This window comes from Rhinolophus sinicus, chromosome 16 (assembly GCF_057876585.1).
Source record: "Rhinolophus sinicus isolate RSI-liver-muscle chromosome 16, RSI-T2T, whole genome shotgun sequence".
NCBI classification, from domain to species: domain Eukaryota; kingdom Metazoa; phylum Chordata; class Mammalia; order Chiroptera; family Rhinolophidae; genus Rhinolophus; species Rhinolophus sinicus.
The window spans coordinates 99,453,563-99,480,961 of record NC_142516.1 but is presented as its reverse complement, the minus strand read 5'-3'; the positions used below and the strand labels follow the sequence as shown (position 1 = coordinate 99,480,961).

General features: G+C 38.8%; 1 protein-coding gene across 2 annotated transcripts in view; it reads left to right on the top strand.

Annotated features, from left to right (window-relative positions):
• The window catches only part of DCLK1 (doublecortin like kinase 1), a 321,063-nt gene that overhangs the window by 278,110 nt on the left and 15,554 nt on the right, over positions 1–27,399 (top strand). Inside the window, exons 12-17 of one of the 2 annotated variants that reach the window (XM_019736468.3) lie at positions 7,323–7,456; positions 9,212–9,289; positions 9,662–9,758; positions 12,071–12,151; positions 21,860–21,973; positions 27,068–27,141. In XM_019736468.3, the coding sequence (XP_019592027.1) occupies positions 7,323–7,456; positions 9,212–9,289; positions 9,662–9,758; positions 12,071–12,151; positions 21,860–21,973; positions 27,068–27,141 (578 nt within the window). The remainder of the gene's footprint in view (positions 1–7,322; positions 7,457–9,211; positions 9,290–9,661; positions 9,759–12,070; positions 12,152–21,859; positions 21,974–27,067; positions 27,142–27,399) is intronic. The other variant, XM_019736467.3, reaches the window with a different exon arrangement.

Below are 27,399 nucleotides of genomic sequence, written 5' to 3'. Positions count from 1 at the left end.
AGATGGCAAGCTTGTAGCCTTGGCAGCAAAAATCATCAGTAGCTGCCTGTATTTCTTCCTGGACGCCAGGAGGGTCTTTTTAAAATGTATACACGAATACCACCTCCTTAGGAAAATTAAAGTCTTCCCTGGCAAAAATACAACTATATCACTAGTTGCTCTTAGATTCCAGATATAAACACATTAATTTTCTTGCAATATAAAATTTTATATCAGAAACCATATTTCTCTTGGTCAGAAATTTCCTTTTAACAATTCTATGCCTGCTCCTAGCTGCACATAAAAATAGCATGTGTAGCTCATGACCCTCATTGTCACTAAATGGATTGTATTCTGTTTTCCCCAAGTGATGACCGTAGTTGTGCTCCAGCTTTTCTTAGTTTCCAGTTCAAGCCAACACTGAACTCACAAAATTTCCTTCTGCCTTAATCCCACCCCAGAATCCCAAAATAAATCCATCTGATGATAGGATCGCCAACTACACAGGTACACGTAGCAAAGACAACAGATAGAGTGCCTATAGGTCATACACAAAAACATAGTGGAGTAGATTTGTAGTCAGTCCGCTATACTATGAACTGGAGCCACCAGAGTGTTGATTAATGGATTGGGGAATATCCAGAGGAAGGGCGCGATGGATCTCACAGGAGTCGGTCACTAGCTGTGCCCTAATCAACATTTCCAGTGAGCTGAAGTGAAGGTGTGTTCTATCAAATGACACAGTGAAGACCCAAAAATATCTTTAGCTCTCTGAAGGTCCCAAATCAGTAAGATGAAATTCAACAAGAGAGCAGTACAAACCCCTGTGGACTAAGTGACTTAGGGGTAGTTGTTTTATTGATCCTTGCAGAAAAGTAGTAATGGGGAAAACTTGGCCTGGCCAGGTCAAAGGTTAGTAGTTGAATATAAATTCAGTGTGTGTCTCCGTGTGACATGACTACTAAAACTACTGTTGTGCCTTTAGATTCTTTCACTAAAAGAGTGCTGCCTCCAGGGGATCCCACTCCCTGCTCACACCACCTTACCCCTATTGTGAGGGACCTGAACACATCATTCAGGGGCCTGGAGTTTAGCCCAGGGAAGGGGTGGAGAAAGTGGAGCATGGCGGCACTCATTAAATACATGAAAGGCTGCTCAGTGGAAGATGGGAAAACTTTCCTGTGCTGCATTTGAGAGCCCTGACCTCAAACTAAAGAGAAGACATTAGTGGGCAATGGATTTGAAGTTGACCTAAGAAAAACTTTCCAAGGATTACACCTGTTTGAAAATCAAGTGGCTTTTATTATAGGTAGCTTGTAGTCGTTTGTAATATCCGAGCAGAAACTGAATGATTGTTTTTCATAGGTGTTTAGAAAAAAATAATAAATTCTGCTATCTGCATTTGGTTAAAAGTTGAGGGGATATAGAAGGAAAGCAATGTTTCCCCCAAAATTATTTGGTACAATAATGTGCCAGTTACTCTACTCAACATTTACCGAGGGCCCTTCTCTGAGGCCCTGTAACTCCATCAGGGAGAAGAAGACAGGAAGACCACCCTTGGTTGGTCTGCATCTGCCTGCTCTACTCACCATTTCTCCTATCATTAAGGACTTCACTTCATTTTAAAATGGCATGGCTTTATTGGACTAGTAAAGATTAATAATAATAATAATATACAGTTTGGCAAAGTTATGAGGATACCAAGCATCTCTTATGTACCTTGATAAGCCTTTCTGAAAAATAATTTGGTGATATATAACCAAAGCCTTAAATAATGTATGTACTGTGACTACGTAATTCTACTCCTAGAAATGTAACATAAAAAAAAAAAGAAAAATCACATATTTATCTCAGTGATATTTAGTATGGAAAAATATATAGAAACAACTTATATCAGGGCACTGATCAGTTAAATAAAGACATGATGGGGGACAAGAGTACATACTGGTTCGAATCATGGACTTAGATATACCTGAGCTAAAGTCCTGGCTTTGCCCCTTGTTATCTAACACTGGCAAGTTACTTAACATCTCTGAGCCTCAAATTGCTCATCTCCAAAATATCAGCAAGGTTACTTAATGGGATTGTTGTGAGGACCAGTATGAAGTTCTCAACAGGATGGCCGGTATATTCCGTGTACTCAATAATGGAAGAGGGAGTAGTTGTTGGGGTTATTATTATAGTGCATCTATGCAATGGAATATCCAGCAGCCACTAAAAATCATGATGTAGATATATGCTTATTCACTTGGGAAAACTTCAGGATTTATTGTCCACTGGAATAAAGAAAAGCAGGAAAGAAAGAGAGCGAAGGAAAGCTCTGGAAGTCCATACTCCAAAATGTTAACAAATGATTATTTCTAGGTGTCAAAGATATGAGTGATTTTACTTCCTTTCTTCTATAATGCTCTGTCTTTTCCAATTTTCCTCCAATGACATAATGGATATTGCTTATGTGACAAAAATGTAGTACACTTTTTAAAAATTGCAATGACATTGACTTCCCACAGTTTTAACAAAATCCTAGGATATACAATTGCTAACAGAATCTGGAATGTGCATGTTTTTATGCATCTCACTGCAGCTGCATAGAACTCCTTTTTAGATAGTTTCATGACTATTTTAAAGTGAGGATGAGAATCGGGTTTCCTAGAGTTTCCATTCACTTCTCTGTCTTCCCAGATATCCCTAGTGTAATACTTTGAAAAACTGTTTTATTTTTCCCCCTAATATTGTTACCCTTCTTCTGACTTACTTCTTTCTGACTTCTATAAAACTTTAATCATTTTCATTATTGCATTTAACTTTTGATTTCATAAAGATTTTATATGTGGGTATTTAATGGTTTTCTTGTGGTTTTTTTATTTTTTTAAATATATTTTCCCAGGAGGTTTAACTCCAAAGTATGTGGGACATAAAGTACATTTTGCAAAATAATTCTCTGCATAAATGTTGTTATATTTCACTTCTTAAAGATTAAAGATTTAAATTTAATCCATTTTCCTTAGAAAGGATCATAAAGACCATACACTGTGGCCAGAAGAAAATCAATGTCTTTTTAAAAGGGTACCATATTTGTTAAAAAGTAAATTGACTTTTTTTCATGGCTTTGTCGATTTCATGCCACTTTTGTTCAATTCTTTAAATAATTTTTAGTGCTTACTGAGCTCCGCTGTGAAAAATATTTCAGTGGTTACTAATGATTCATTAGCCAGCGTTTCAACAGGTTTATCCTTGAATTCACAGCAACATTGAGAAATATGTTTGTTCCAGCACATCTGTTACATTAGTCAGCTTTTAGTTTGCTATTATGGGAATTTTGGAAACCATTTGACTGGGTTCATGTTATCTGTGAATTTTCATATTATTTTATGGCCACCGGCTGCATTTTATGACTTATATTAACTCTTTTATTTTTTCAAATAACTTTTCCAAACGGTGTCAGTTTCTAATCCATGGGAAATCAGACATATGCCCAAATATCTACTGTTCAGCAAGTTACAGCTACTGCGAAACTCCAATAAATGAAAAGAAAACAAAAAAAACCTCTTCTTTAAAAAAGAAAAATCTTGTGTAAAATACCAGTGTGCCAAAAACCTAATACCTGACCTTTCATTATATCTATTCTTGGTAGGACATGCCTTCAGCTTTTAATTGGAACCTTTTTCATAATTGTTGCCATTTAACACATTTAGTCTGTCAAATCATGGGATGTCTTTATAGCCATATAATAAACCCTAGAGAACAACTTCTCTGACTGTAGCCATCTGCAATGATCACAAGAGTAGCTTACAAAATACTGACAGTCTTTATGGTAATAGGATGCATATGGCAGCCCACAATTATGTGTAGCTGCATTCAATTAGTGTTGTACAATTACACAGTTTTATTGCTTAGTTAAAACAGTGAAAGCACTACATACTGGGTAATTTGCACTAATCCCCGTCTCTTTAATGGCCCCTCGGTGTATAAAATGTAGGGGAACATCTATAGTATTTAAAGGGCCTAGGATGAACACTAAATTATATCCCATGTTGTGAGTACTCTTTGATTGACAATTAATGTACTCCCACCTCACGTGCGGGTCATGTTTTATGAAGGCTTTAAAATACAGTTACAGCAAAAAGTTCTTATACCAGAACCCCACTTGCTGGAATAGGCTGTCTAAGCCTATACTTGCAGCCTGTTAGTGTCCTTTATGGAAGATGGTCAGGATGAGGAGACATACAGAGGAACAAAATCAGAAGAGATTCAGAGAGTAGTATAAGCCAAGGACTCAGCATTTTAAACGTGAACTTGTTAGAAGCTTTTCTGATTCCTAACCTTTTAATTAAAAATTTAGCTCCAAGTGATTTTATAGCTACCATGTGGGAAAATACTTTCTGGAGATGATTTTGTGATTGTGTGTGTGTGTGTGTGTGTGTGTGTGTGTGTGTGTGCATGTTTGTAACAGATGTATTTAGCAATCTGTGATTTTAACAGAGCTTAATTACATTTTTAAATGGCCTCACTCATGCCCCTCTGTAACTGGCTGGGAGGAGATAAGAGTGAGCATAGGTACGCGTGCTGAGCCCCAGTTGTTAGCTGGGCTCATTATACCACTTAGAGAGGCACTCTCCCATTGGAGGAGAAGAAACCTGAAATATATTCTTCCGCATCCTTCTCCCAAAGTGTTGACAGAGAAAAACCCAAAGCAACCTTTTGCCTGCCCTGCCTGACAGTAAGTAGGTTAAGCAGAATTCCAAACCAAAGGCCTGGGCATTTATTCACCTGCAAAAATAGCTTTGCTGAAGCATTTCTAATATACCTGTGTCTACGAATGTTTTCAATTATATGGATTAGGCCATTGTCTCTAAGCTCTTATTGTCTCTCATAAGCATCACTGTAATTTCTTTATATACATGAAAATTCTATGCGGTTTCCACAGCAAAAAAAAACAAACAACAACAACGAAAAAACAGGATGGGGGGCATTGGAGACGTGATTGAAGGGAGAAAAAAATAACATCGAAATGATAGATTCTAGGTATGTTATTTAAATGGAGTTGGTTTATTTAAGGAGTATTGCTACTTGAAGGTAATCCTCATTTTCTTTATTTTAGGTAGGTTTTTTTTAATGCTTTTTTTCTTATTGAAACCTTGAACTTTATTGCTCAAGTATATTAAATATAATTGACATATATGTGAAATAGAATTCCTACCAGAACGTACATGTTAAAAAATAAAACCTTTGCTACGTGTAAGAGGATTACATGGTCATATTCACAACAAAAATGTGACTTATGACTGGATCTGCCAACATCTGCTTTTTTCCGACTTTTGCATAAAGTTGGGTGATTTATACATAGTACATTTAGAAAAAACACACAAAATTCTTGTATAAATGGAGTTGTGAAAATTGAAATCTTCGCAGTCTCACAAAACAGGCCCCATGAATCTTGGGACCTAACCAGACATCGAAGTAAGAGATTACTTTGCATTTTAGAAAGGTTATCGGTAACAAAATGGAATTAAGGAAGAAAACAATTCGGCTCTGTCTCGGAAATAAACTAGATGATCTACTAGATGTTTCCATCTCAGATTTCTTTTTGTGAAAAACATTTGCTTGTCCTTTGGATGACCAGGATGGCTGACATGCTAAGACTGCACCTTAGGGATTTCTTTTGCCTGAGAACATTTAGGCTGCGGATGATGCTGTACTTCGCAGCCCTGATACCATAAAGTCTGACACCTTAAACTTATTCGTGCTGACCAGGGCTGAACAGCGGCGTCATTATAGTGGGGAAGACGGTGTCCAGGCCAGATGACACCTTGGCAAAACCACATCTGTGAGGGACACATGGCCATCTTTACCCTAACAACCCAAATGCAGGTGGCCTCACAAGCCTCTACACACCTGCCCAGGGACAGCCCAAACTTGACTGTGGTCAAGTTCTAAGGGAGAGGACTCCATGTTCTGTGCATGGAGAAAATGTAAAAGAATATTTTCTGCCCAGAAAAGACAGTCTTATCAGAGAGGAGGATCTGACTGGCTGCCTCTTAGATTCAAATGATCCCAAACAGTTAGATCCAAATGTTCATCGCTGAGACTGCAGCTTAGCTGGCCAAACATCAGCACTTCATGCTGCAGTGAAGTGAGTTCATCTACTTTTTCCAAAGGAAGGCACACATATGTGAGTGGTGGCGCGCTCTGATGTGTGGAGATGTGCCTTTCTGTAGAGGAGGGTCAAACTGCTGTTGCAAGTGCAAATGATCATAGAGCGATGAAGGAGGAGCATGGAGGCCTCAACTTACTGGAAGAGATATTCTGATGTACATGGCAAGTCACATGGAAGCCACCTTGAGGCATGTCCTGGTGACTGCCTCAACCTGGAATACTACCTTTTGCCTGTGGTTCTTTCCTTTATCTTATTGATTCCAATGAAGGGCATGGAATTAGAATTCTGAGTGGTCTTTAATCTTTCCTTTGAAAAATAGAAGTTGTTGGGGATACTTTTTAGAGCAGACCCATTTGGTTTGATCCTGGGCTAGAACTAAAGCAGAGTAAATACTTGCCTATGGTGACATGCATCCTTTTCTTGATTTGTTGGGTGAAAGATTGGAGACTTTTACTTCTTTAATAAGGAAACCTGGACAGAATGCTGACCCTGCACCTGATAAATCTTTCCAAATTGCCACAGGTGAAATTAAATGTTAATATCCCTTTCAATTATTTATTTTAAAAAATAAAGTATTTTAATATACATGTAGATATTTTTGTTCAGTTACTAAAGAACTGCATTTTTGAAGCTTCTTATGTAGTAAAATGAAGAGGTAATCATTTTCAGAAATTGGAGATGCTACACTAGAGACTTCCTATATTTCACTATATTATGCAAGTGAGCTTTAATTGTAGAAACATCCAATACAGATAAGATAAACAAAAGGGAAAAAAAAATCTCCCATAATTCCACCACCCAGAGACAGACACACCACGTTCTCTCAGACATTTTTCTTTGTGTATATTTTTTCTTTAATAGACATTTTATGCAAAACAATCTGAAACCTGCTGTCCTCACTTCCAAACATAATTCATTTCAGTAAATACAAACCCACATCACCATTTTAACAGGTCATGGAGCATCCCATTGTATAAATGTACTGTAATTTATTTAACAGATTTCCATTTGCTGGCTGTTCACCAGTAATCTAAAGACAGATATCATTGTATGTATATCCTTGCATAATTGCCTGCTATTTTTATGATTAAATACATTAAATTTAAACCACAATGCCCCTCATTTCTTTGGGAAAGAGCTTCTGAGCTTGTGGTTAAGGTGATTTCACTTTTCATTTTCACTTTAGGTATATGAACACCAAGATGGCAGCAAATCACTGAAGCTGGGTGACTTTGGATTGGCCACCATTGTGGATGGCCCCCTGTACACCGTTTGTGGCACCCCAACATACGTGGCTCCAGAAATCATTGCAGAGACCGGGTAAGTGCTTTCTGTGTGTTTACTGAAGTGCTGTTTGCAAAAACTAGTCTGCTTCAAGAATAGGAGAAATAGGACTGCTCTGTCTGGTCCAGACAGAATTAGCTATCAGATTTCTTTCACTTTTTTTACTTTCAAGTGGGAGCCATTTTCTCTGTTTTTCCAATCAAGTTGCCAATTACTGCAATCTTGTTTAAGGCCTTTATTTGGCCTTTGTTAAAGGTAGAACAGCAGTTATTAACCTCAGAGTGAAAAATGTTCTGACTAGCAGAGAAACATACAGTGATGATAATTAACTCGCTTTTGGAGATAAAAGAAGCAGACACTGCTGTGTGCGGTGATCACATCTCCTGTGGTTATTTCTCTCAGCTGGCCTTGGTCTCCCGTCTTGGTTCCATTTTGGCCCTCTTGGCAATCCATTGATTATCTGCAGAGTGCAAACCTCCTTAGGCATCGGAGGGCCACTGGGAATTGACTGGTTTCTGTATGCAGCAGTATAAGATGAATGAAAATCTCTGGAATTGGGGAAGAAGGTGGATTGGCATAATACTTACTAAGGACCTACTATGTGCCAGGCCCTAAGCTTCTTTACTCAATTCTTACTCTTCCAGTAGGTAGTATGATTTCCATTTGGCATATGAATAAATTCAGACTCTGATGACTGAATATCATGTAAGTTCATGACTAGATAGTAATGGGTCAGCATTTGAACTCAGGTCTGTGTGCGTAAAAGGCTCTTTCCACAAAGAGCCCTATTTCTTACCAAGAATCATAGGCAGAACTCTGAAGCACTATCCTTAAGCAGAAGGATTAGGGAAGGCTGGGCCAGCAAAGAGATACAATCCTACCTTTTCTTCCCATCAGCAGCACCAAACCAGGGTGCACCCACTGTGACCAGTTGGCGATAGTTTTTCTGCTTGTCCCGTAGACCAGAAAGGCAGAAATACAGAACAGATGACAAGGGAATCCCAATCGGGAAATCCCTAAGGTGAGGTGTGAGATAATGAGGGCTTTTCCACTCATCAAATCTGAGTGAAATGGGAGACCACATCTATAGCCGTGCCTGATCTCCCTCCGTGGGAGCTACTACAGGCATAGCTGAGTTTTCTACTGTGAGTCCTCTCACGCCTGCCAGAAGGGAGTGGTGTGGGATAGAAAGAGGATCTGGTTGAGCTGCTGAAAACTTTGATTGGAACCCAGCTCTGCCACTGACTAATTGTGTGATCTTGACCAAAATTATTTACCCCCTCTGAACTTCAGTTTTCTATAAATTAAGCAATAAGACTTATCTTCTAAAACTTACAGAGTTGTTGGGAAAACAAAATAAAGTAATATATGCCAGTGGAAAGTGGCATATTGTCCACTAAGTTGGAAAATGTCCTATATGTAATTATTATTTCTAAAATTAGGGACTTAGATAGCCTCAAGGCTCTATCCCTATCTTAAAATCAATATGTAATATAATGCTGAAACCCTTCATTTACTGATATTTGGATATGAGCCTAGCCATGCATTACTTTGGTAATTTTTGTTTATGTGCCTTACATAGTCTCTTTATTATTATTATTATTATTATTATTATTATTATTCTTTCCATGAACTCTGGCTGGTGGGTTTTAGTTTAGTATTTGTTGTGGGTTTTTTTTAAAATTTTGTCTGGTTTGGGTTTTGGTTTAGAATAGAAGTCATCTATTTTGCCATACCCCACAGTTTGTACTGGCCTGACTTTGATAACTCTAACATCACTTCCTTTTTCAGATATGGCCTCAAGGTGGACATCTGGGCAGCTGGTGTAATCACTTACATCCTGCTGTGTGGTTTCCCTCCGTTCCGTGGGTATGGCAGCAATCTTTTATTTAACACCAACAAAGCATTTCTCTATTCTCTGAGTGATCCATCCAGCCTTCTAACACAAAGCAGCCTGCAGCAGGAATAGACCATAATAAGAACTTAGAATGCCTGTTATTTTTCCCATGTTGTGCTTGCTAATTTACATGACTTCCATACATTTTCTTCATATAATTTAAAAGCTCATTCTTTCTTCATTTACCAAAACTATTCCATATAGACATTTTGAATTGCTTAAAAACACACACATTTTATACATTTATGGGGAAAGGAGGAACTCCAATGCATAAGAATTAAGTGATATACCCTGAGTTGACGTTTTAGTTCTCTTTTCCTTATTGTTGTCATGCCTCTAAACAGAAGTGGTGATGACCAGGAGGTGCTTTTTGATCAGATTTTGATGGGGCAAGTGGATTTTCCTTCTCCATACTGGGATAATGTTTCTGATTCTGCAAAGGTAGGTTTCTAGTGCCTTCCTTTTCCTTAGGGCCTGTGTGTCTTAATGGAATTATTGATTTTGACTCGTGACTCGTGTGCAAAGAGACTAATGGCATTTTAAATATAATTTCTGTACATATTTTAGTTGTATTAGTAACTGCTAGGTTTTTCTAAGGGTTCACAGTCATCGAGTCATCTGTTAGTATCCATCCCAACTTAGCAAGTACCTCTGCTTCCCTGGCTTCCTCTATCCCTATTGTCACTCCATTTATGTTGTTATGGCCTCTTGGCATGTCCTACCCACACCAGGCTTTAGCCCACCTTAGGTTTCTGTGTAGCTTGTTGCTTGGTCTCTTTCAGGTCTTAATTTCATCTTCTCAGTGAAGCTTTCCCAGACCACCCTGTTTCCTATCACAGCTCTTAAACCCTACCTGGCTCATCTTGTCTTCTTTGTCTGTTTTATTTTTCTCTATAGTACTTACACCCTTATGTCCATCTGGTATACCATCTAACTACCTTTCTATATCTGCCCACCTATCTAGATAAATAGATACAGATAGGTGTATATGTTTTATTTATGTAGCTTATTTTCTGACATTCCGCACTAGAATGCAAATTCCATCAAGACAGGATTTTTGTTTATTTTGTTCATTTGCTGTATTGTAGAAGCAAATACAAAACTGGTGCTCAATATATACTGAATGAATAAACAAATGAATGAATGAATGAAGCAATTAGTTAATTAATCAAAATGGAGGAAGCTCAACATGTGTTGGTATGATCAAGAAAGACATCATAGGGAAACTATGATTTAACTTGGACTTTGAAAGACAACCAGCATTTAGAAGAAGAGGGGAACAAGGCATATGGTTTTGTCCCATTAAACTAAAAGATCAACCTCTAAGAAAACTATAAAAATCTTACTCTAATACACAGTAGTAGACCTTGAGATTAAAAAAGAGATGAAGAAAACATTTTAATTGATCCCTTAAATTTACGTCTCTAAGCATTGACTTAAATTTGGGAAAACTGGTGATGAGAAATAATTTTCTTTTAACTATTCAATGTATATAACTTTCCTTTCACTGTGTCCTGAGGATAAGTTCAATTTAAAATCTGACTCCTTAGCCTGGCCACTTTTCGTAGGAAATGATGCATATTGGCCCTAAGTCTCTCAACTGTCCAGGAATCTACCTCTAGACCTAGGAAAATGTGGGGAATTAAGAGAAGTGTTAGATGAAAGACACAAAGGTGAAAGGAGATGGGATGACATAGCTGCAGAGGTGGGTGTGAAGGTGATTTCACCTGTGCACAGGCTCTTCAGGAACCTGTCCACCTTTCTCCATCACATACCATCACTCCATAAACATGAGAGCTGGAAGTCACTGACAGACAGGACCATCTCCTACACCCCTGTGGCACCTGGCAAAGAACATCACACACGGGTAGTTGCTTTAATAAGTCTTGGCCCATGTAAGAAAGTGAAGGCACATCTCTACTTCAGTGGAAATAAATCATCCCCATCAGAGAGTGGTATTCAGCCTCTGAATGTAAGTAACCAAAAACCACATATCTAATCATTTTGTTACATGGGAACTTATAATCCAAACTGGACAAATGTATGGCAAATTCATCATTAAAACCCAAGCTGTACTTTCCTGGTCCAAATCAATTTGAGCTTATGGGAAAGTTTTATTAATTTCAAAACCATTAAAGCACCTTTTAATATTTCTAGTTTATTTGTACTGATCAATCTGGAAAATTTTGAAGCAATTTTAACAGATTTCCTTAGAAGTCTTGGACTACTAAAGGATAGTTTCTATTTTGCTAAGTAGATGTTGGCAATTCTATATGTCTTTCTTATTCCCTTCTTTCAAACTTAAATATTCCATCTTGCAGTTAGGAGGGGAAAAAAAACACATTTTTCCTTTCAGCTGCCAAAGTGAAAATTTAGTTAAAATGTTTTTTAAATGTGATTTTTATATTAAATTAATTTACAAATCTATCTTTAAAGTGAAAAATTCTAGACGAAGAAAGGAATTTTAATTCTTTAACCTGCGTATTTATTTCTTTTTTACTAAAAAAATATTTTTATGAAATTGATTTTAACATTAATTTATTTTTTTCTATTAACTACAAGCTATGTATTTATAATTCCAAATATCTACCTTTCCTTTAACTTGTAAAGATGCTAAGTAGCTGTGGGTAAGTTGAGTTGATATATTTAAGATTTAGAGCTTTTCCAAACTAAGACAGAACTTCTATATTTGAAAACTGCCAGATTTTGACCTTGAAAGTCAGACAAATGGAGTTGAATGTCCCCTTTTGCAGGAACTCATCACCATGATGCTGTTGGTGGACGTTAATGAGCGATTTTCAGCCGTGCAGGTCCTTGAGCATCCCTGGGTGAATGTAAGTGACTTCTTCCTTTCCCTGTATTTATTCCTAACGTTCCTTTGTAAAATTGCAGATTTCCTAATCATGTTGTCTCCTTTTAAAATTGTTCTGTGTTTGTTCCTCCCATACAAACGTGGCAGAACAGTTATGCAAGCCCAGGCCTGTTCCACCAGGGCCACGACGTGTCCGTGCTGATGTGTATTCTCACGGTCCGTTGCACAAAGCATTTCATCTAATTCAGCTGGAACAGACTTCTACCAGGGAGGTGACATGGTTGGTACCCACCTTCCTGAAACCTACATTCTGTCGTCCAGAGTAGGGCTGAATACACCAATCAGATAGAGCGGATTTTCTGAGTTTGTACCACTTTTGCATCATTTCTGTCTGAAATACAAGCCCTCCAAAGGTCTCTGCATAAGCCTTGGAAGCCTCTCATGCAGCACTTCTCAAACTTGCATGTGATCACCGATCACCTGGGGATCTCATTAAAAATGCAGATTCTAATGTAGTAGATGAGAGGCTTTGAATTTATAAAAGCTCCCAGATGCCACTGCCTTTATGTGAGTGCAAGGATTCAATGGTATTTGGCTATGAAAGAATTCTTCAGAGCAGAGCAGTTATTTGTTGACCCTATGACTGTTGGTAAGATTTCTTTTGACTACTACTAATAATAATTACTACTTGTAGTGTGCCTACCTTAGAGTCTGCCCAGAAGTATTTTAAGCACCTCACGTATGTGACGTGATTATGTTCTTCCCGGCCGCTGTATAACTGAGGTGGAACGCCGACTGACATGTGCGGGCACTCCATAACTGGGTCTAATGGTTCTTGCTGCCAGCATAGAAGTCTTATAGATTTGGGTATAGAGAGGGACACGGACATAGACAGGAACCAGTACAAAATTGATATGAATTTTGCCAGCCTCCTTACTGCTTTGAATGGTGTGACTATCCATCAAAGGCAACAAAATGTTTCACATCTCTGAATTATCACCTTGGCAATTAGCCAAGTAATTTTTTCCAAAATAACAAATTATTAAGGATAAGGTATGATTGAAAGCACAGGGTTGAGACAGACTACATCTGCGGTGACAAAGCTTGGGCTCTTGTTCATGGTCTGCCTCTTGATGGCCATGGGCCTGGGTTCCGGCACTTTCACATCTGAACACGATTCCTTACACCCCGCTGGGAGGTTATGCGTATATGACAGGAGAATGTATGTGAATGTGAGCATGTATAGATACACAGCTAAGGTTTGTTTTAAATATTTTCATATGGCAGAGCTTCTCAGTTGGTGTACAAATATATAAAGATATTAGTCCTCTCTGTCCTTGGCCTAGTCAAGCAGGACAGCCAGAGTCTGAGAGGTCACCTCCAGCCTCACAACATTTGCCTTTACCCCAGATGCTAAACAAAGTAGGGAAGGTCAGGAAGCACCTCCTGTTAGCTTAGTAATAAACTTTCAAGTTATGCAGGGTGGGTATTATCGTATCCACCTTATAGTTGAAGAGACTGAGGTTATGGTGGGTGACTTGTCCGAGATAGCTAAGTTTGTAACTGAGCCAAAATTTGCAGCCAGGTATCCACACTCCAAGCCCATTTGCTTTAAAGTCCTATGCACCTACTCTACCCCCCCTTTTTTTGAAGATGAAAGCACTGTGAATATTGCAAAAAGAAAAATGCATATGTACATCGTCATCATTACAATGATTGTTCATACAAGTTAGCAACCTTTCCAAAGTAACTTACCTAGGTCATGCATGGCACCCTTCCCTTATATGTGCAGGGTGGAAGAGGCACAAACAGGCTTTCTCAGTGGTAGTAGTAGGTCCTGTGATCGACACGCTACTTAAAAACCCGTGGTCCACAAATTGTCAAATTTCATGTCAGCCCTGGAAAGACTGAAAGTGTGACTACACAGAATAAACCAGGAAATCTGAATTTGAAATGTGGCCTTTGCAGGCTCATAGAGAGCCATAGAAGAAAGAGAGTCATAGATTCATTTTAGGTTTTTAAATACATTTTCATCATGGCACCACTGCCTGCCAGGCCCGCCCTTCAGGAGCTCTGTCTGATACAACCGGATAGTCACGTGGCAGTGGGGGAAGGGCTACCCCCATCAGCCTTTTTGGGGAGGGTGACACGGAAGGCTTTCAGGCAGAGGAGAACCCAGAGCTCCATCCTGGAAGCAGCTGGGAAACTGTCCAGCAGAGTTAGCTCCAGCAGGATGTGGATATATGTTACAAGATAGCTACGTGACTGTGAACAAATTTGTCTATATATGCAAGGGGGCTAAAATGCTATTGAAAACACAGAATCCCTTGCCCTGGTTCCAAACCAAATGACCTTATTTCAATATATCCCAACTCAGTGGGTTAAACAAATAAAATTAAGACTTTGGCTGTTCCTAGGTTGCTCGCATTCCTAGGGCAGCATATACATGTCTCAGCAGAAACTTCTGCCTTCTCAACCTGCTTTGTGCACATTTTACACATGGTCCTACTTTGCTGACAATTAGGATCCAGAGCTCCCTCTGGAACTGGGACTTCTGCTGTCATTTCAGTTTTCCCTCTCACATTTCCTAACAACATTTACTAAATGCAAGGGTAACGTTTAAGGAGCTATCTAAAAGATTTACAACTGAAAAATACCCTTTGTGTAATTCTAACACACCTTACCATCTAACAGAAAAACATATATTGATTTTAGCAAGAAAACTTTTAAAAACTTGATGTGTAAAGTGATTGCTTAACTTTTGAATAACTTATATTTATGTAGTAACTAAATAAAAAACTGATTATTTTCTTTGTCTCGAAATAATAAATGAAAAAATATGTATATAAGCTTTCACAACCAGCATTTGTATTTGTTGAGGTCTCCGAGTGCAATAAATGAACAAGCAATCAAAATAAATAAATTATGAATTTTAAAGGAAGTCCATTTAATAAGACATTTCGCATTTGATGATCAAATTATATCTGATCCACCACAGAGCGGGAGGGAGTAAGAATAATTATATGAGTCCTAAGGAAGTTGTCAGAAAGCTCCTCCTGTGCTCTCATTTATCCTCATTTTCTCTGTTGCTTACATGATGACCTTTTCACCTGGCGCTCGTCATAAAAGTGTAGAGCACGAGGGCAATATAAGTGAAAACTCTAGTCAGCAAAAGTCACTTGTTTTAACCATACCTCAGGAGCTTCCTCTAGGCTCACTTTTATTTTTAATGCACTCTGGATGCCAATCCCACCATGCTCTGTAGTGACCTGAACCTCTGCTCTGTTAGTGGAAGCGTCATGAGCGTGGCCTCTCATTGGATGGTTCTAGCAAGCCAGCTGGACAAAGGCAACATCAGTGTGTAAGCCAAGTGTCCAGGGGAGGAATGTACACTCCGGAAGGGGCACCAGCTCACCTGCTTGTGTCACTTTGGGATGGTCACTATTTTCAGCCTGTGACAAGGAGATAACAGAATCAACCTCTCATGTGATCATGTGGATGGAGATAGGATTGTATTTTTTTAAACAGCTTGAGAGGACCGTCTTAAGCATTAGTACTCTGTAGGTACCTGATAAATATTTGAGTCTGAGAGAGGCAACAAATCTATCATCCATTGCTATGTGCTGGTGTGATGCAAATTGTGATCAGTGTTGGCATATGAGAAGCTCGATTGCAGAGGAAAATCCCCTCCAGAAAAAAATGATCCTGTTTATATGCTCCAAGCTCCATGTAGATAATGTACATTATCAGCTCTGTTGTGTTCTCAACTATCACAGCTCTTTCCTTTAATGTAATCAAAATACCAACAGGAATTGTCCTAGCTAAGTTTATCTACCTTATTACTCATCCAGTGGGGAACCATATGATTTAGGCACATATAATATGAGAATGAAACAGGCAATAAAATATCTTGATCATTCCAGTGATTGAGGAGAAAGTTGATTCATAATTAGGATTAAATTATTACCATTTTAATATTTCAAATGTATTGCTATTTTTGCAGTTTTATTTTCAAAGTGTTGGCCTACCTTATCCCATGTTATTTTCTGATACTCCAGGATGAAGGTCCATCTCAATGCATTAACTCCATGAATCTCGCTTTTAACTCCAATTATTTTCCTAGTTTTACTAATGAGGAAACTGAGGCTCAAAGAAGTCTCTAGCATGAAGCTCAGTGGAGGCTCTAGCACAAGGTCTGATGCCTGGGTTTTTTTGCCCCTAGAGATTCTGATCTTACTTGTCTGTACCTTACTTGTCTGTACTGGGATCTGGGCATTGGGAATTTTAAAAGCTCCCAGGTGTTCATAATTTGAGCCAAAGATTGAAAACCTCTGTCCTAGTGGGAAGGACTGGTTTCAAGAAGTCAAGTGTAGTTATTTAGCCGATTCAAGACTTCCTCAAGACGTCCTAGCCTTTCAGTTTTAATTTGCCTCCTTTATCTCACCTACCTACTCTTTTGAAAAGATACTACTAAGCTAAAATATTCAAAACGAATGAAGAACAAGAGAAAGAAGAAAAAAAAAACAAGAGCCTGGATAATCTACCAAGCTTTTCCATGCTAATAAAAATCAGCACTACCCACACAAAAATATATAAACATTCATATCATGGTGCTGGCAGAATTTGTTACAAAGTAAGAGAACCCCAATGATACCATAATAATAAATAAACCACTTACCTGTATTCATAAATTGTGAATGATGACTTGGAGTTCCACTCTCCCTTTGGGCAGCTTATCTTCTCCTTTCTCCAAGGCAAATCTTAATTTACTTCACATTTTCACGCCAAGTGCTGTGTGAATTGTAGATATAGAGGATGCATAGGGCCAATCCGAAGGGAGTCAGAAGTCCTGGGGTGCAGTACAGCTGGGGATGGTTAGCACTAGTCAAGGGGCCGCACACGGGGATGTGAAATGCAACTGCTATTGAAGAGTACTCTAATGCGCTTGGGATTGTTTAAAACTAAATTGGAAGATTCTGGTGGTAAAGTACTCAAGACTGCCATGTTTCTCATAAATTTACAGATATTAATAATAGAGTCTGGCAATGAATAGCCTGAAAACCAGATCCATGATCCAAAAACAAAACTCCATGAGGGAGGAGGATTTTTTGAAGCATGACCTCTGGAATGGTCTCCCTGAGGAAAGAGGGGAACTTACTCCACTGAGTGACATCACGTCCAAGCCCCCACATCCCTCCCCACACCTCCTCCCCAACATCCGCTGGAGAAATGGAGACCAGGAGGCTAGGTCTCTTACAGACAGCTGTGAGAGTTCATTTTCCATTTTGTAAACTAATTTTGTTCTTGTCAGTTGCAATGCTCTGCCAAGTGGTGGATGGGAATTTCTAAATCAAAAACCACTAACCTCAAACCACAACCAGCCTGTGTCAAACCAGAAACTACTCCCAGAAACTACATACCAGAACGTATGGTAATAATACTATGACTATTTGTAACATACTTCCAGGTTTGTCACGTTTAGAAAATTCATAGCACATTTTTGGCACATAATCTATTCAAAATAATGGCGATAAAGATGTATATGTAAAAATGTATGTTTTTAATGGCCCTATTTATTTTATTGATGCAAGACAGTAAATTAGCTAAATCTCCATCATCAATCTGTATGCCTCAGGTACAGATTAGGTCTCTGCAAAACCAGCTGTTTATGTCTTTTAATCCAATTATGCTCAAAGCCTTCAAAATTGATATAGAAACTCTGCAGACTTTTTAGAAGCTGTGGTGAGTGTGTGTGTGTGTGTGTGTGTGTGTGTGTGTGTGTGTATGTGTGTATTTTACCTTCTCTCTGAGACACCATATTTCATTGGAAACAAATCCTGAAAGGTTTTAAGATTTATGAAGTCAAAAACATCTCTGACAACTTGTGAGGGTTGTTTCTCTACTTTCATTGCTTCAACACGAACTAATAGCCCAAGGGAAGCTGAAACCTCACTAGAATTTAAAGCTGGAGGCCTGAGCCTCGGGGCCCCAACATCTAAAAGAGTTGCTAGGAGTCTGACAGGAGATTAGGCCCAGGACAGGCCTGGGAAATGATAACGGAGTCCATTGTGAGAGTGGTGAGAAAACAAACTCTTAGTTCAAGAACTGGCAGGGGGAAAACTCAGGTAAAGGGAACTTTCTGGCAAAGACGGTGATGTTGGAGAAGTGAGAAGGAGGCAAGGTTGAGCAGCTAGAGGTACATCTCCCTCAGTAAGTCAAACAGGGGCTGCTCCAGTGGAATCCCTGCTGTTTGTTTTCTCTATATCTGCACCCAGGCTGTTCAGCATAGCCTGTGCCAATCACAGGGCCACACTATAACCCAGTGTCACTTCCTGTCATCCCATGTCAGCCAGGACTTCTAGCACCACCTGTTCCCCGGAGGGTTCGAGAGCCCCGACCCTACTGGGTCATGTTGCCACATCTCAGATTAGTGGATACCCAGTCTCTCCTTGACATACTCATAGATCTTTCTTAGCTACATTGCCCTGGGTCTCCTGAAGTGCTCATTCTCTCTCTTACTGAGCTCCATCCAAATGCTTCCCAAGCTCCATTCAGGCCTGTCCGAATAGTCTGTGTTTTTCAGCCCCTAATTCAATCCTCCTCCTTCCTCACTATTGTGTCACTTTCATCAAGGAAGGCAGCCTCCCTGAGTCCCTCCACTTAGGGAGCCCTTTTGTCGCTGATCAATGCCCTTGGCCGATGCAGTGTGGTGTGGTGTGGTGGGAAGCCCGGTATGGCCCTGACTCACCCACACTCTAGCTGTGTGACATTGAGCAAATTGTTTGACCTTGCTGAGCTTCAGTTTGCTCAGCTTCAAAATGAGACGAATAAGGCATATTGTAGAGGGTAACCTGAGGATTGGGGAGATCATGTATGTAAATCGTTAGCATAGGGCCCCGTAACAGGTAACACTGGTGTCACCTCCCTCTCCCTGCCTTTCTCTTTTAATTTCCTTAGATCTGTTTCTTTGTAACGAACTCTATTAAGAAATGACTGGAGTACATCTGCAATCTTGAGGGTGGGACCCAGTGGGGCACCACTGTGGCAGGTTGCCCCCTTTCCTTCAGGCAGAACCCCAAACCGTGCCAGACATATGATACTGGTACTTGTAAAACTTTCAGTAAAGGCGCATAATTTCATCCCTTGTCAAATATTTAAATACTCCCAAAATTCTGGCTGAGATTCCAAGGACCTGTTGTTCCATCCACCATTTTTTTTTAAAGTTTTTTACATACACCACTGAATTCACCCTTGTGTTTCAAACTCTGGACTGCAGCGTCCTAATTCTTTGTTATTATCGCCCAACTTCTCTTCCACGGGTAGAGTCGAGAACTGGGTAGTATACAAGTACTACAAAAATGTCTGAGTAAAGGGCGGTAGTCCTCCACACATGCCACACTTACACCCCTCTTCCTGGAAAGCATTGCTTTATTCCTAATCGAGACTAAGGCTTCAATCTTCGGATCTTTTTGGTATTCGTTGGTGGCCAGTCTTTTCCTCTTCTCTCAGCTTTCTCTGTTATTACTCTCCCACATAAATTCTTAATCAGAGATAAGCTGGTTGACTCACTCTTTGGCAAACATGCCTTCTGGCTTCCTACTCACACATCTGTACATGTAACCTCACCTTCACTCCTCCTCCCATCAATACGCTCCCCATCATCAAGGCCCAGATTGAACCCCATATTCCTCACGAAGCCTGTGCTGACTGTTCACATCAGAAAATGTGTCCCCTCTCCTCTGAACTCCTTCCATGTTCCTAGCTGAGCCATGAGCCGTCTGACCGTTCTTTCATCTTGTTGACCTGTTGTGTTATTTGACAAGGTATGTGCATACTTTGTCTACCAATTAACCCACTGGTCCTGGTGGGCACAGATCATTTCTTCCCCACCCCCTGGCATGCCTAACATAGCCCTAGACGTAGCAGATACTTTATATGTCCCTGTTTTTGTTCCTTCCTCAAGTATCATTCCACTGTTACCCCAATTGACCTTAACTTTATTTCTGACTCTTTCCACAATACAGAAATTTTTTTAAAAATTTTGAATTTACTCTGCATCATTCCTCCAGATTTGGTTTCCTTCCTCCAGATTTTGTTTCAGATGTGACTTAATAAGCATAATAATTGTTCCTTTTTCTAGCCATTAATAAATCAGTCTAAGAATATTATAAATTGGTTATCCAGTCTGTAGAGCATTGAACCAAGTACTTATGTTAAAGGTTGCATAAAACGTGGAAGATATGGTACAAAAAATCAGGAGTTTTTATATATATATATATATATATATATATATACACACACACACACACACACACATATATATGTTATATACATACAAAATCACCTAACACCAAAAAGAATATAAATAGTGCAAATATGTGTAATAAAAAAGCATTAGAACTTTCCAGAAGAACCATTAAAATGGATTGTGTTAATAGAGGAACAGTGTTTTGGAACAGGTGATTTGGACCCAAGTTTCGAAGAAAAAGAGGGATGACAGCATGTAAAAGAGCAAAGCCCACACCTATTTTTGCTTGCCCTCATTTCCCCTCCACTTACTATACTGCCTGGTCCACTGCAGACATGCAGTTAATATTGACTGAATAAATGAACAGTCAAATGCTGAAAGGAGTAAAGCTCATGTGGAGAGTCTAGGTTATGCAAAAGAACAAGCATGTCATGCTTGGGAAGCAGCAAATTTATTTTCCTGGGTGGAGCCAAGAAATTACATGCAAAATGATGGAGAGGAAGGAAAGAAGGAAAATGATGAATGACATTGAAGTCTTGCCAGGAATTTTGGTTTTAACAGATAGTAACAGACACTTTATTATCCATTCATTCATTTATTCCACAAATATTTATGAAGCATCTACTATGTGCCAAAGCATTATGTTAAGACCTGGAGGTTCTATCGTGAACAAAACACAGTCTCTGTCTCCAAGGATCGTGCAGCCTTTTCATCACGAATTAGCAAGTGATGGCACATACTTGTGACTGGGATTGTTATTCTAACAGTATTTAGCAGAGGAGAGCAATCTGTCCAGGCTCCATCACAGACAGCTCCAGTGGAGAGCAGAGAAGCCTTAGTTACAATGAGCTCCAATGTGAAGTATGTCATAATAACGGATGATTTGAAGGCAGCAAGGAGGATTTGAAATTTAAGGAAGAACTTTCTGCCTGGAGGGTTGTCTGGGGTTATAGAATGGCCCATTGAGTGGCTGTGGAACCAGGCTGAATGTATTTATGGTCCCTTGCAGGAGCCCAAGTCTGTCAGCTTCCTTGGCTATGGGTCCGAATGATGGGATAAAAGGATAAAACTCTTGGGACAGGGAAAAAAAAGCAGATGTTTACATCGATTTTTTTATTTTTATTTATTTATTTATTTATTTTGGTTACAGATTAACTTGCTCTTGGATATATGTTCCTGGAGCCATGGCTGAAATCGATTTTATTAAAAACCAAAAACAGAACTAAAACATTTTATTTAGGGACAAAACTCTGAGGGTCAAAGGATACAGCAAATTAATGTCAGGGCATATGTGGACATGAATGAGACCTTGGAGCCGTGCATCTACCTACAGTGTTTAATGAGAAGATATTGGTCGGTTTATTTCTGAAATCATGAATTTTAAGATCACTGCCTGTTACTAGAAGATCTTGGCCTCGTTTTCCACATATCTCTTTTTTTTCTTTTTCTCCTTTTTCATTTCTTTTTTTTTTTTCCCCCCAGGATGACGGCCTCCCAGAAAATGAACATCAGCTGTCAGTAGCTGGAAAGATAAAGAAGCATTTCAACACAGGCCCCAAGCCGAATAGCACAGCAGCTGGCGTTTCTGTCATAGCAGTAAGCATCTGAAATATCCACCTATAACTTTTAAAAAGCAATCCACCTAGGAGACAGGCATTACTCAGGAGATTCCACCCAGAGACAGCAGAATGGGTCATTTCTTTAGACAGCTCGACCACTTAAAGCACCGGGAAGCTTGGGGCTTAAACACATTACGGGTTTTTGCTGATGATTTCCCTGGGAGTCACATCATTATCCAACACCTCCAGGGTGTCTTGCAGTTTATATTAATTTCATGATTTATTTTTTAAAGCAGAAAACCTCCCCCACACTGGACTCTGTGCCAATGCAAACTTTTGGGCTCTGAGAAAGAGAGTTCAGAGTATCCTTTTGCCAGGACCTGGGAGGGAAGGGAAACTGAGAGAAACGACATTGTAAAGAGAGATTGGAACACTATGGATCTTTGTACGAGACCTAAACGAAAGCCAAAACAGAGCAGAAAGCTTACACAGTAAGATTTTCAGGGAAATTGAATCGCTGTGAACACTCCGAGAAATCACGATGTCTTGCTCCTTAGAAATTTCTTTTTTTTAAGTTGAAAGTCTTTTAACATTTACCATTTTATTGATGCGGCTGCACAGGATTTTTTTTTTTTTTTCTGTTCTATACATGCAGACATACACTACATGCAATTTGAGAGCAGCTCTAGGCAAAGATTAAATTGGGCAGAGAAATAATGAAACCTCATACTTCCTGGTGTCATATTCTACAGTAAATATATTCAAGTCCCAGATTACTTGAGTTTTTAATCATTTCCTCTTTTTTCAGAGTATGTACATTTTAACAGCATATTCAATGTGAAATCACTTAAGCTATGCTTTCTAAACAAAGAACTTAGACACTCTGATGTCGAATTTTTAAAAGTATTTATGCTACTAAACCATACTTCATGCTCATGAGCAATCCTGAATATTTAATTACTTCTATGGGTGTTTTATTTTCTTTCTCCTTTTCTTTTTTGGTTGTGCTGGAGCTCCAGATAAAGCTAAACATATATGAGTGACATATTCGATACAACCAATCCCAGCTCTGGGTTATTAAATATTTGATAAGGGCTTCCAGACTTCGCAGGTGGCACGATGCATGCCTACACTTTCTTGTACTGTTCGCATTGTGTGGTTTTTGATTGAACCCTTTTGACATTAGTGTGAGTACCTGGCTCATGAGTACACTGACAGTGCTACCTGGGCTGCAGACTCTTTCAGTGCTGCTGAGCATCTGAAACTGCAAGTTGTCCTTGCCCTCTCTCTTTAGTTCTTTCTAAGGAAATTCAGTTTAGAAGGACACTGTCGCGCCCGTCTTCATAGATCATCAGTGTTCTTTGTTATCAGCGAATATTCAATCAGTAATTTTTGAAAATAACAATCTCTTGGTGATTCTCAGCTCAACCAGACATTCTATCCTCTGTTTTCATCATTCATTGAAGACATGGGTCTATTCCAAAACTTTCGATTCCACAGTTTGCTTTTGGAATGGACTGCCAGCACGCTCGTCCATGAAAAGGACTGCTTTTCTGCTTCTGCTAAGGGCGTACAGCTGCTAGACAGGGTGCTTTTTCCAACGCTGTCATTTTGTTTTTTGTTTTTGTTTTTCCTGGTCTTTTATTTCAATTAGTCTTTGGTTAACTTTGCCTTGGTTGCTCAATAATGGTTTGTTCGCAGTACTCTAGGAGTCTTTTAATGACTAAGGGCAGAAACTTCAGGGCAATGTTCCAATGGACAGACAACACAGCTATGAGGGGAAATCCTCCTTTAACCAAACCTGGATAAATTCCAAAACCTAATCCGTATTAGTTTATTAAAACTTCATCTAAGTAGATCTCAAAAAACTCCAGTTAGTATTTGAAGATCAAAGGTCCACTGATTTATTTTCCCCTAAATATCACAATTGGACCATTTTGAAGCAATTTAATAACCAGTTTCTCAGTTCATCACTAACATATTTCCATGGAAACTACAAACTGGTAATAGACTTATAAAACTGTAAAATGAGCCATGTGGTGTTGAGTTAAACATTAGCTGCATACTTACTTAATCTTTTTTATCTACTACAAAATTTTAAAAAATAATAATTATCAACTTAACTTAGATTCAAAATAATTGGCTTTTTGGACAAATATCTGAAAAAGTGCCTTGCCAACGCTAAAGCACAGTTCATATGTTGACTACTATCGTTAATAGTTCAAGCACGAAAGATAATAGCACTATAAATTTCAGGGTTGTTTCTAGAGAAACTGCCCTGCCATCATATATGCATTTATGCACCTTCTCCAGAATGCTTTTTCCTCATAAATGTCTACACCTTCCAGAAGAACCTGGGGGTTGGGTCACCAGTCCCAGGGTGGGGCTGAGAATTAGAAACTGGTTGCCTTTGTTATTAACTTTCAGAATAGTACTAGATAAATCCACTTATTCTCCAAACCGATAACAATTCCCATTCTTAAAGTGCAAAGACTAAGTCTGGGAGTACTGTCACAGGAAAAATGAGCATTGGAATTAAATAATATTCCAACTCAAACTAAAGTCTAACTGCAAAGGAACAATACTCTGCTCTGAGGCAGAATCTAAGTACATAGTAAGTACGTAAAAGGAATAGCCTTCATAAGTGCTGCATTCTACAGAGACCATTTGACAATTTGATAATGCAATATTAATTTACCTGCATGATAGAAATTCCTGTAATTAAGGTAAACTCTAATAACTTCTATTTGATAGCTATCGAAAAAACTGATTTCAACATGAATTTCATTCAGCCAGAATTTTTCCCATGGGCATGTATGTACTCCCCAGGGGCTATCAAGTACTAGATTTTATTTTAAACTGCCTCAATCCTAGGATTGAATTTTTTGGAAATTCTATACACATTTTAAAATTAAAAAAAAACAAAAAACTATTTAGAATGTAGTATCAATCAGCTTGTTTTTTTGTTTGTTTGTTTGTTTCCGGAAATCAACATTTAAATCATTAGTCTTTAACTGGTATTTCTCTTTTTTTAGTTAGAAACCTAACTACCTGCTGGAGATTAATGATGCTTATAATGGAACTTATGACATTTTTTTTTCTTTCTCAGAGTGTCAAAGGAAAAAAAAGCAAACTGTCATAAACAGACTCTAGTCACAGTTGTAATTTATGACATGAGCATAGTTTAACATGCGCTCATGGTTCTGAACCGTAGTGTTTTTCGTTCCTGTTGTCATTTTTTTTCTTCTCTGCTTCCCTCCCCTTACATTATTAAGACCAAAGAAAGGACAAATGATAATTTTATATTAAGGTTGCAATAGGTCCTGGAGTTGGCTAGGAGAGTAATTACCAGCTGGAGACTCACAGGGATCCTCAGGACTTTCTAAAAGGAGAAAAGGTGTTCTGACATTTAGGTCAGGCAAACGTAATTAGGTGGAAACCCATTGCTGTCCTTATAACTACAACATTCTGCTTCCCAGAAAGACTCCATTGTCTCTCTGGTACCTTTACCAGTAGTTGGGGGATTTAAAAAAAAACAAAAACACAAAAACAGAACAGAGAAAGGGAAACAAAAGGTTATTAAAACGCAATTTATAGACATAAAATGGAATTAGAGATGACATTTTAACGGTGGACTTCTTGAGAGCTAAGGGAGGGGAGAGAGGCATTATTAGATTTGCTCAGCTTGATGAAGAACCGATGACTAAGATGTCAGTTCCAATTTATTTTTCCTCATTTAATGCTGTTTATTATTTTAGCCGATAATTTTCCAAATGCTTTAAAGTTCTTCTTTTGCATTTTTCTCATGCAAATAGAGCACTTCAGCCTAATGGAACAAATCCATACTAATCAGTGTGCAAATAATTGTGATATTGGGAAGCTTAGTTCTAAAGTGAGAGACCTTTGCCCCAGGGCGTTCCCGGATGCGGTGTTACGGCACATTTTGCCTGTAGATGGCAGTAGAGAACTAGGTACTAAGTAGCCATCTTCCCGGACTGAAACAGAAGGGCAGGCCTTCATCCTCTACCAGCATACTTGGATTTTTTAAAAAATAAAACACAATGTACATTTTTAAAAGGGTTAAAAATCTCACATTGCTGTTTCGTGAACACTGGGAGAGCCTGGTTTATCATCAGAATACCAAATCTCCTGAGCAGTGTTTAGTTTAAATGCCTGGTCCTCCGGCTTGTTTTTGAAATGCCTTTCTGAATTTAGAAGTAGAAACAGTCGTCAGCATCGCAGCAATACCACACATAAAAGCACTCATGGGCCTTTCTATAAAGAAAGGTGTGCAGCTTGCGTCCTGTCATGGGCAATTGGGGGAGTGGGCACACAGCATGGTTACTGTATTTCAAATTTGGGGATTGAATCTTTTATTCCTAGGTAACCCAAAGGCTAACATCTTATTTCAGGATGAACAACTTTGGGAACTTATTATCCTCTCTTCTATTTATTGTACCTTTTGTTAATCATAGCACTTAACTGTACACATGAATTTTTAATATGCAGTAAAACCTTTTTTATTTTATTTTCTATATTTTCCAGAGAAAATTTACTGTTTTATACTGTATCTTTTTAGTTCAGAAATGTAATTTATTCTTTAAGCCTACCTCTGATTTTGAAGATTACCTCTCAAAGAAAGAAATCTAAGTTGCTGTGATTGTGGGGGTTCAAAACCTGATTCTTTTCATCTTTATTTCATACTCATGAAGCCCTCAAATTTAAGCCTGATGGGGTATAATTTTCTGGGGTCCAATCTGCTTTCTCTTAGGTGGCTAAAGCTGATTTCAGTACTTTATTGAATTATAAAGCATTTTCCATTCTGTAGAATATGAAGAGATGTTTGTATCTTTTGAAATTGAAAGGACATTGTTAAATGTGCATTCAAAAACGTGTTTGACAAATTAGATCTTTTCTAACAAATTAGCCTTCAAGATATTCGTGAGGGATTAGTGTCTTTTCTTGCCTTTTTGTTTTCAATGTGCAGAGTTAGCATATTAGCTAGTCACCCTGCAGAAGAGGCATCGTAACTATATATTCATATATAGTCAATGAAGAAGAGCTTGGTCTGGAGTCTTAATTCTTTAGCATAATGTCGATCCACTGAGTTGCCCCATTTCTCTCTGCTCAGCTGGACCACGGGTTTACCATCAAGAGATCAGGGTCTTTGGACTACTACCAACAACCAGGAATGTATTGGATAAGGTATGAGATGGTGCAGCTCAACAGTCAGTGTTTCCATGGCAACGTGCTGGCAGTCTCCATTAACCAGTTCCTTCAGTGGATAAACATGCTTTTGATTTGTTATCCAGTCCATATGCTGCTTTATCAGTTTCATTTTAATCTTGATTGAGATGCCACACCCCCTCATTCCTTTTTTTCACCCATTATTCACACTCACATTTGCCAGCTTTCTTTCCATTGCACATGCTCAGTATCAATTTCCCTTACAGTTAAAAGGAC